Source organism: Typha angustifolia, chromosome 7 (genome assembly GCF_048772165.1).
Source record: "Typha angustifolia cultivar Huaian chromosome 7, ASM4877216v1, whole genome shotgun sequence".
In the NCBI taxonomy this organism is placed as follows: Eukaryota; Viridiplantae; Streptophyta; class Magnoliopsida; order Poales; family Typhaceae; genus Typha; species Typha angustifolia.
Genome location: NC_133245.1, coordinates 17,745,103 through 17,756,049, shown reverse-complemented (window position 1 = coordinate 17,756,049; position 10,947 = coordinate 17,745,103). Strand labels below are relative to the sequence as shown.

The 10,947-nt window shown below is 35.6% G+C and overlaps 2 protein-coding genes across 5 annotated transcripts; both read left to right on the top strand.

Moving 5' to 3' along the window:
• The first annotated feature begins 267 nt into the window (after positions 1-267).
• On the top strand, positions 268-2,025 carry LOC140763685 (uncharacterized). 4 transcript variants are annotated; one of them, XR_012104871.1, is made up of 3 exons: positions 268-363; positions 982-1,548; positions 1,764-2,025. XR_012104871.1 is itself a non-coding variant. In XM_073101981.1 (3 exons), the coding sequence occupies exons 1-2, from the start codon at positions 279-281 to the stop codon at positions 1,452-1,454; spliced, it is 558 nt and encodes a 185-aa protein (XP_072958082.1). In that variant the 5' UTR covers positions 268-278; the 3' UTR covers positions 1,455-1,495; positions 1,764-2,025. The 4 variants fall into 4 exon arrangements, 2 of the variants coding, with proteins under 2 accessions (XP_072958082.1, XP_072958081.1); XM_073101981.1 differs by having other exon boundaries at positions 982-1,495; XR_012104872.1 differs by having other exon boundaries at positions 272-363; positions 985-1,548.
• A 3,466-nt stretch (positions 2,026-5,491) lies between these two features.
• LOC140763544 (uncharacterized) lies at positions 5,492-10,231 on the top strand. The gene is made up of 7 exons (XM_073101774.1): positions 5,492-6,145; positions 6,357-6,506; positions 7,369-7,424; positions 7,767-7,863; positions 7,971-8,015; positions 8,198-8,715; positions 9,476-10,231. The coding sequence occupies exons 1-7, from the start codon at positions 5,503-5,505 to the stop codon at positions 10,064-10,066; spliced, it is 2,100 nt and encodes a 699-aa protein (XP_072957875.1). The 5' UTR covers positions 5,492-5,502; the 3' UTR covers positions 10,067-10,231.
• Positions 10,232-10,947: the final 716 nt, after the last annotated feature.

Below are 10,947 nucleotides of genomic sequence, written 5' to 3'. Positions count from 1 at the left end.
CCAACCTGCAGTATGTTTGTTGATCATCAATCACCAGAATATATGCACGTACGCCCCACCTTTAATTTGACTTATGAACTTTTATTTATTTATTCCTAAACCCAATAGTAAGAGAGCATCCGATGCATGTACTCTTTGTTCCTCTAATCACACGCAAACGCAAAAGGAAAAATAATTAAAGCAGCCAAATTTGTCGTCACCTTTAATTCCCCAAGCTAGCCTATAAATTAAACCTTACGTTAAGATAACGCCAGTTGATCATAAAAATCAATCAAGACATGGCAATGGTTCGCAATTATACGGACGTGTCGTCTGATAATTCGGATGAATCGTCTCACGATGATTGGTGGGTCCACTTTCATGGTAAGGTCAGCAATGGTTGGCCTCTTAATTTATATAATTTTGCTACGTACTTTCTATTGATCTTTCGTCAACTCTATGTGTCTCACTTATCCTACTTATAGTTAACAATATTTGAGAGTTTAGAACGAGAAAAAAGAATTGTGACAACTTTACAAAATGACAGTATTTATAGAATATTTTGAATAGGTTTCTTACACATTTTTTGTGATTAGTTTTCTTTAAAAAAAATTCAGAAAACTATTTAATTTATGACAAATAAACTGATTAGTCTCGTTTCTTTTGTGAAAATTATTTATGACACATATTAATTCGTCGCCATCTTTATTATATAATATTTAATACTTTTATGCTTTAATTCTTAAGTTTTATTTAATTGTTTATAGAAGTTATTGCTTGTATTGAGGTGTACGTGTATTTTTGTTTATTTTGATATAACTCCAAAAGATGTAGCAATCTGAATTTAAAATTTTTATGAGAAGTCTCGCGAACAAATATGGGATCATTATTGATAATTAATTAGTTTTGTAAAGTTCCGCATTTTTTATTTGTTTTGCAAACAATTTGCATGTGTTTATGATTCATGTATGATACGCTCTATTAAACATTGTGGCTCTGCAGCAGGCGATGATCCTATGCTGGGCTCATATGACCCCCACATAGCACGACCGTCCATCTTCTCAAAGTTTCACCAGAAGAAATTTCAGAAAAAGTACAAAGAGATTGATGATGCTATACGCAACTATGATTGGACTGATCTCCAGAAGCTTGTATCAGAAAAGTTCATACTAAATGATGAGGAGATGAATTTATCAGATACGGTGAATTTATCAGATGACCCACTGCTTAGCATCGTGGTCGCCTACCAGAAGAGCAATCTCGCACTGAGGCTGGTGGAGGTGATGTCTGAAGAGAATCTGAGGGCTTCGAACATCTACGGTGATACGGTGTTGCACATGGCTGCAGCGACGGGAGACGTGAGGTTGGTGGAGGCGATTGTGATGAAATGGCAGAACCTCATGTGGTCGAGAAACAGGAAACTGGAGATTCCACTGCACAAGGCGGCGCTCTACGGGCAGCGTGACGTCTTTTAGAAGCTGGTGGAGCTAGAAAATGACGAAATATATGAAAGGAGGTGGGATGATGGCTCCAACATGCTGCATTATGCAGTGACGGGAAATGCACCTGGTAGAGTTAGTTAATCAACTTAACTATATACATATATACAATAACATCGAATATATATAGGTTTTGGTTGTTAGTTACATGTACATGTTAAGTCTATTACCAGCCTGCCTCAGGAATGTAGTGATCCGATTAATTCTTAAGAAATTAATAGGCATGTAGCTAATATAAGATTCACTGTCTTACGTAACTAGGTGATGTGTGCATATTTGATGCAGATCTTGCAATGGAGATAGCCAATGAATATCCAGAACTGAGTACTTGTCGCAATACATTTGGCGCCACGCCATTGCATCTCCTGCTGACCATTCCTGAGGCCTTCAAAAGCAAATTGCAACTTGGGTTCCTGGATTCCATCATCTATAACTGTTAGCACACTTAATTTCCTTTCTTCTTCTTCTTCTTCTTTCAATTTTTTTTATTGAATTAGTCCTCGATCTGCACGTATTTAGCTATCATAGAGATCGAGTAGCTAGCAGATCCCAGTTGCATGTCTCGGAGTACTTACTGGTTACTTATTTTCATATCAGTTAGAACAGTCGGTCAGCCAAATTTTAATATATCATAAAGGATCAGTGGGCTTTTAGCTAGAGATCATTGCAAACTAATTAATCGTGACGGAACTTTAGCTTAATGGGAAGTACTGGAGAGCATATCAAATAATACACTAGTTTACAACCGAACATTATAATAATTTATACCCATATAATTTCTCTTATGCAAATATAATAAATAAGTATAATTATAATAGTATAAAAGTTATTTCACACGTGAGTGTCCCTTTCTATTCCTGGTTTATTTTTTAATATAATAAATAGATAATCATTTCCCTTAATATTAATTGATTAGTTAGGATTGTCAAAATAATCTAAATGAAGCTTAATTAGAAATAGAGTATGTTCAAGCTTGATCTGGAATCTTGGTCAAAATTAGTCTCGAGCCCAACTTGAATTATGCTTTGCTCAACTTGCATGTAAACCTTTGGATTTGCCCTACATCTTTGCGATTTGCGTTGGCTTTTAGACCATTACAGCTAACATTTTTGTGCAGTCCTAGAAATAACTGGTAAATGTAAAAAAGATTTAATTGCTTCACTTTTCTTTGCCCTTAGTTTCCCCAATTACTGCTGTTTGTTTCTTTTGGTAAACAGTGACTAGGAAATCAACTCACTTTTCTTGGATTATAGGAGAACCAATGAACCAACTACTCATTTATGTCTTGTTCTTTTTGCCGCTAACTCTCTCCCTTTTGCCTCTAGAGTTTTTCTCTTTTCCTTTTTTTTTTGGGTGGAAATTGGATGAATCGATTCGATCTCAGCTATCCATTCCCGTGGGACAAACCAAATACAGTGGCTGAGAAAACTAAGAGAAGTCCTCACTATTTGACCAGCTACTGTGTATTAATGGGCCAAAGAGGATGATTTACAAACCAACCTATTAATCTATCACCACCTAACACACCCATGTAAAATTGTAAATAGCCAACCAGATTACTTCATTGAGATTAAAGGTTTCACAATTGGCAGAATACACCCTAGCTTTTGCCTTATGAACTTGTATTTATTCCTAAACCAATAGGTTGAGGGAATCCAATGCATACTTTCTTCTTTCGACCGCATGTAAATGCAAAAGAAAAATAAGCATCCAATTCTTATCACCTTTTCTCAAGCCTATAAAACGTTGCATTAAGCTAACATCAATTGATAAAAATCAAGCAAGAAGACATTGTTGTGCTAAATGCCAATTAGTAGAAAGTAGCGAAAATAAAACTTTTCACCCTCGAACAAATCCAAATGGAATAACAATAATTAGGGTAGATCAAAATATTAAAAAAAACTAATATCAATACTAGTATGAGAACTCTAATTTTCAAGTGCTAGTCGTAGAGATCTTCTAATACCCAAGTTAATTACAAATAGGAACTCCAAATACGAACTACAAAGAAAGAAAAAAAAAAAAAGAGAAACAAGATTTACATGGTTCGGTGATGTGCCTATATCCACGAGCGGAGTAATTTTCAATTCACTATGCAAATCACCAAATATAAAGTTTTCAACTCTAATATCACTTTAAACAATGGTGGCTCTTCTTTCCAATATTTTTCTCATGCAAAATGCCCACACCAAATTCTAAAACCCAAACATTGGTACTTATAGGGCTGACTCAAATCAGCTAAAAATCTCATCTGGCATTCGAACATCCGTGGGTCCCATCCGAACACTAACAAAACTTTAATCTGGAGCGTTGGAAGGCTTCAAATGCATGTGAGGTCGTTTGAATGCTTGCAGAGTGCAAATCCCCTCGAGAAAACATGTTTGAATACCCTTAGGGGCCCGTTTGAATGCTTGCATAGTGCAAAACTTCTCTGGACTTTGCGTTCGAATGCCCCAAGGGCCCGTTCGAATGCCTTTGATGTGCAAAGTTTCTCAAGGCTTTGCGTTTGAATGCCCCGGCACACAAAGTTTAAAAACTGATGAAAACTAAGTTTGAGCTAAACTTCAACAATTCTCCACCTTAGTAAAGAACTCAACATTTCAACAAATCACTCTCCACAACTGCAAAGTGACTGCAAATTTATATCTTTTGACGCCAAATTCAAACTTCCTAAGCAGCTGATCTCCCGATTCTTGGAAATAAGAAAAGTCCAAAGAGGCATTATATATATATATAGCTCTACAAGAAGGTTTATTTTTTTATTTTTTTTATATTTTTATACAAGTGTATAGATAAATAATTTATTAAGCTTCAAGGCATACACATATAGTAGGAGGGGAAATAGGATGATAGGATAATAATTTTAGAACAAACTTTTCACCTGAAAAATAATGGAACAAGATATCAAACAAATGACAAGATAAAAATGGAGGAGATAGGACACTGGCTCTAAACAAACCTTCCTCTATGAAAGCACTATAAATAAAGCACAGTCGCAAAAGAATTAAACACAGGGTACAGTAATTTGCTTAAGAACTTGAACTTTAACTACCACACAAGTGCAAATATTTTAGCACCAACAGCACTCTTTCACCTATAGAATAGGAGTTGGGAAATTTATACCATGCAAAGATATGTGCTAATTTGTATCCTCGAATATATAGCTAGCTTGTTCGCGAACTGGCCTTTGCATTGACTTCCATGCGTCTTCTTCCCAATTCCTTGATTGTTGCCTATTAACAGCCCGAAGTGGAAGGTTTACGCCCTTAGAAAATTAATTGAGTTTTCAATTAAAGCTAAGTCATCCTTCACGTCGGCAGTGACCAGAACTAAGGTATATATAAATAACTGTACCAATTACATGAACCATGCAACCGGAGTAAAATAAATGCAGAAGAATATACAAATTCCATGCTCAGTAATTTTGCATTTGGCTATTTAGAACATACAGGAAGTTGCTTTAGGACGTTCCGGAGAAAGAAGTGTACCTCCTGCTTAATTGTGACAAAAAACAAACTATTCTTTGCTCAAATTGCAGGTAAACCTTTGGCTTTGCCCTTGATTATCTTTGGAGTTTGCTTTAGCTTTTGGACCATTGCAGGTTAACATTTTTGTGAAGCTGGGCGTCCCGGAATATGATCCCATTCTCCCCTACTCTGTATAAAACTAATGGCCCAAAGAGGAGAGAGGATGCTTTCGAAATTAACCAACCTGGTTGATCAATCACCACCTATATATAGTATATACGTATGTAAAATTGTAAATAGGTAGTTAGCCCGATTGCTTCATTGAGAGTAAAGGTTTCGAACTTGGCAGAATATGTAGCTTTAATTTGCCTTGTGAACTTTTATGAATTTATTCCTAAACCCTTTGAGTCGAGAGAATCTAATGCACGTACACTTTCTTCCTCCAATCACATGGAAACGGAGAGGAAAAAGAAGTCACCTTTAATTCCTCAAGCCTATAAAATTAACTAACGTTGCATTAACTAAACTGATACGAGTTGATACAAATCAAGCAAGATATGGCAACGCTTCCCGATCGTATGGCGGCAATGCGTACCCGTGAACTGGTCGAATCATCTAACAATGATGATGTTATGGAAGATTTACCTGGCGACGACCATATGAGACCATCAGAGTCTTACTTCCCGAAGATCTACAGGGAGAACTTCCTGGAAAAGTACAAAGAGATTAATGACGCGATACTTGCGGAGAATTTCGTCTATCTCTGGAACCTCGTATCAGAAAAGCGCACAATATCGCAAGATGAGGATTTGGTGGTGAATTTATCAGATGCGGTGAATTTTTCAGATGACCCGCTGCTTAGTGTCGTAATCGCCTACAATAAGAGTGATCTCGCACTGAGGCTGATGGAGGTGATGTCTAAAGAGAATCTGAAGGCTAAAAATATCTACGGTGATACGGCGCTGCACCTGGCTGCAGCGAAGGGAGACGTGAGGTTGGTGGAGGCAATTGCGATGAAATGCGAGGAGCTCATGTGGTCGAGAAACAGGAAACAGGAGATTCCGCTGCATAAGGCGGCGCTCTACGGGCAGCGAGACGCATTTTGGACGCTGATGCATCTCAGAGAAGAAAACATATATGAAAGGAGGGAGGATGATGGGTCCAACATGCTGCATTATGCAGTCATGGGAAATGCACCTGGTATAGTTAGTTAATCAACTTAACTATATACATACATATATATAATAAAATCGAATATATATATATAGGTTTTGGTTGTTAGTTACATGTACATGTTAAGTCTATTACCAGCCTGATCTGATTAATTCTTAATAGGCATCTAGCTAATATAAGATTCACCATCTTACGTAACCAGCTAGGTAATCGATCGATGTGTTCATATTTGATGCAGATATTGCAAAGGAGATAGCAATGAAATATCCAGATCTGGTTAGTAGTCGGAATACATTTGCCGCCACGCCATTGCACCTCATGCTGACCATTACTGAGGCCTTCAGAAGCAAACTGCAACTTGGGTTCCTGGGTTCCATCATCTATAACTGTTAGCACACTTTCCTTTCTTCTTTTTCCTTTCAATTTTTTCTTGAATTACTACGATGCACTCGTTTAGCTCTCATAGGGATCGAGTAGCAGATCGCAGTTGCATGTCTTGGGAGTATTGGTCATTTGTTTTCATATTAGCTAGTTAGAACAATCGGTCAGCCAAATTTTAATATATTATAAAGGATCAGCGGGGTTTTAGCTAGAAAACATTACAAAACTAGTCGTGACAGAAATTTAGCTTAATGGGTAGTGCAGAGGATATCAAATAATACACTAGATCTCCAAAGTATTACACATGCCTGAAACTATTTCTATCATTGCACACTTCCTAGTATGTAGTCTAATTTAATATTAAACTACTATATATGCGCCATGACCGTGTTTTCTTATTACTATCCATCACTTCATCTCTTACTGCATTGCCACCTTATGTGAAAGAACAAGGTTGAAACGTGAATTTAAGAATATGAAACTGGGTGAGAAAGAAACATGGAAGATGATGAAACCAAGGCACTATCGTCCAAAATTTATTTTGAAAAACCAACTTGAATTGGACATATATAAAAGCTTAATTTCAATGAGAAATATATGTTTAATTTGAAAAACATATATCATGCTGTGTATTCAAAGTTAAAAGTTCTGAAAGGTTTATCAAGAAGCAAGATGATTCTAAATACGGATATTTTTGTAGATATGCTTTGAAATCAACTCTATAGAGAGATATTATGAGTTGCATACGGATTGCAAACAAAGCTCATATACAAAGCACTATTATTCAACTCAAGCACGTGTGCTTGCAAGTGTGTGCGTACACACGTGTACCACCACTCATGCTCTTTGATGTTGTTTTGTTATTTCAGGTATCCCATTGGAAGAAAAGAAATTTTATCATGCAGAGGAGTTGGACATACCAACGGTAATTCATTATTTACTTTTTTTATAGGAGAGTTCACGCTTTAGGCGATATTTAGAACACACACACATATACGGTTCAATTTCTCTAAAAGTTTTAAGCTAAGAAAGAATGATGACTCAATCTCTCATATTAATTCTTGTATCTTCTCATGTATAGCCCTGAGACTTTCTAATAGGTCTAAGACTTGGACTTCGATCAAATGGGTCGAATGTGGAGTCCTTTCCTTTTCGTTTTTCCCTCTCCTTTACAATATTAACCATCTGGGCTAGCTAATAATAAAGAAGGAGTTAAATGTTCTTTGTTTCAACAATAGTGACATAATGATTTTGACTGCAATTGTAGGATGAAGAGAAGCAGTCTTTGATACCACTTCGTGGAAAATTTTCAGAACATTGTTCTACCCTTTGCGACCTCCTAGAGTTGATTTACCGATTTCCTGGTACACTACATAATTATCCCTTATTAAGATTGCATGATTTTTGGGCTACATCTGACTTACTAATTTCTTCGATTTGATGTTTCTACTTGGAATACTTGTTCAAAAAGGTTGCAGATGGATTCGGCAGCTTGTTTTCATTGCATCGAAGCATTGTGAGTTTAAAATATGCTAACATGTAGGAATTAATACTTGTCCAAATATTTATATCCTCTACTTGAAAAATTCAAATGCGTTTTCTTATGATCATATTTTTCTATCTAACAGGGAAGTTAATTTCTATATAAATTTGATATCGATTGTAGTTAATTTACAATTCTTATTTGTTATCCTACAGTATTCCCTCACATTCTAAAACTCAAACAGAGCCAAAAGCAAGCCATGGATCTGATTTTTTGTATGGCTAACTTTCCTGATGCTTGGGATTTTTATAATAAAGGAGGAGACCCTTTCCACGGAGCAAAAAAATTAGTTCATCATGAAGAAGAACTGGGGAGATCTTCAACAAAGGAGACTAAAAATTATGTTCGATGGACCGATTCACCTCTAATTATTGGTGCTAAAATGGGACTTGATGAATTCGTGAAGAAAATCTTAACAAACTTTCCACAATCTGCACACAATTTGGATTCAGAGGGAATGAATGTGCTTCAAGTAGCAATCAAATATGGCCACGAAAAGATTGTAAGGGATATATTATCAATGATCTTTGGGAGTAATCCAATTTTACCTTCTGGGTTGCTGTCCTCCATCCACCAGGCGACTGGAAATACCATCTTGCATTTTGCTGCAGAGAAAATTGAGAAAGATGAAGACTCTATCTTGCAGATGAAATATGAATTCCAATGGTTTGAGGTGAATTTACACATAATAAACTACTATTCCTTTACTTGGTCTAATATATACTTACTTCGTAGACAATTTTACGCCTATTCCAACCTCTTCTCCTTTTAAGAATTGGTGAGAAAAGTCTTTTTCTTAGGTTTGACTAAACAAAAGCTAGATATATGGACTTATAAGATACATATGTAATTATTTGCATGTATCTGACATACATACATAAATTTGTATGACATAATTTAATCTTCTACATCCCACTTAAATCTAGTACTTTATTATCATCATTATTGTTATTATTATTATTAGCATATATATATATATATATAATGAAATCCTTTTGAAGACCAGCTTCTTTTCCTCTTTTTGTTAGGAATTAGAAGCGCTCCCGAGTGAACTTTTCTTTTTCTCATTTTAATTTTATAGATTAGTGCTTTATAGTCTAATTTCCATAACAGAGACCCATGTATTTGCTATATTTTTGAATTGCTATATGTTCACTTTATTATAAAAATTACTCCATATGGTTTAGTGGATATCTGTAGAAATTTTATTTAGAGAATGGCATTACTGTACAAGGTTGCAAACCAAAAGGATTTAGTTTATGCTAGCTATACTAATCACATGGAATACTCTATTATGAAGTTACACCATAGGGATCTGTATCTTAGAAAAATGAAACCACAAACAGATTTCATATCTCTAGGACACTGAGTAAGATTTAATACTATAGAAAATTATAGGGAAACTAGCTTACTTATGATTGTATCAAGTGCAGAAAGTAAGAAAAATGGTACCAGAAGATCTCCGGTATTGCCGAAACAAAAGAGAGCTGACTGCAGAAGAGCTCTTCACCGAGAAACACGAGACAATGGTACGGAGTGCTAAAAAGCAGCTAACGGAATTGGGGAAAACATGCTCCAGCCTCGTAGCAGCTGTGGTATTTGCCTCCAGTTTCAGCATTCCAGGTGATAAGGATGCAAACCAAAATCCAATTTTCCTCAACAGGATGGCATTCAAAGTGTTCTCCCATGCATACGTGATTGGGTTATCTAGTGCTGCGACTTCTCTTGTGCTATTCTTATCCTTTTTAATCTCTTCTTACAAAGAACAAGACTTCCGATGCTCTCTTCCTATTAAGTACTTATGTGCCATCATGTCGTTCCTCATTGCATTGGTCGCTCTACTTGTAGCCTTCTCATGTAACATCTATCTTCAAATCTATGGAGGAAAGAGGGCGGAGACGAAGGACATATTTCCGCTTGTTTGTGAGCTCACCTTCTTTCCGGCGGTGTGTTTACTCGCGGTGTTAATCAACTGCAGTCCCACGATCAAGATCAAATCTTTTTTCCGAAAAGCTTGTCGTTAAATTGGAAACTGTGGAAATAGATTTGATCAGAAGCATGTAGAGAAGGAAGCAGAGCTCCAAAAATATGGTGCAGGGTTACAATAAAATAAAGTAGATGAGGAACGACGGTGGAATAGTGTCTGCCATTTTCTTTTCTATCCAATATTTTTCAATTGATATGTCTTGGCAGAGGTTTGTTGTGACAGAGAAGTGATGTTAATAAATCCTTATCTTATATATAATGCATACGTGTTAATTCAATTGTCTCGAATAATTTTATTCTAATATAAATCTTTTTATACTAGTATAATAACTAAACATTATAAGTTTACTGATAATTACATCTCTCTCCTTTCACTTTATACTACCAAATTATTTTAGATTTGTAAAACAAAGAGTTAATATTTGCTCTTAGAACAACACCTAAATCAACTATTATTTCGCTGTTGCACTATCCTCTCTCTCTCTCTCTCTCACAAAAGTCATACTATTATACTCTAATATCTCTCTATCTTCTCGAGAGAAACTCATGGTATTATATTCTCTCTCTCATCCTCATGATATTACATTTCCTATAATACGAGGAAATATGTATATATTATATCAGTAAAAGCCTACATTGCATGGTAAAAATACTCAGCATTATCTATATAAAATCTGATTACATTTAAATATACAGGAAAAAATATTATACAGAGAAATATGTCTGCATAAATATGCTGAAAAAATTGTCATTACATGGTAAAAAAACTCATAAAGTACAGTTAAAAGCCACCGTTGAACGTAAAGATTATTTTAAACATTATTTATGTATTATTACTCTTTTTCATCTGAAGGATATTTTGGTTTTTTAGTCTAAAATCTCACTAATTCCTAATGTAGTTTTACTCTTCTTATTCACT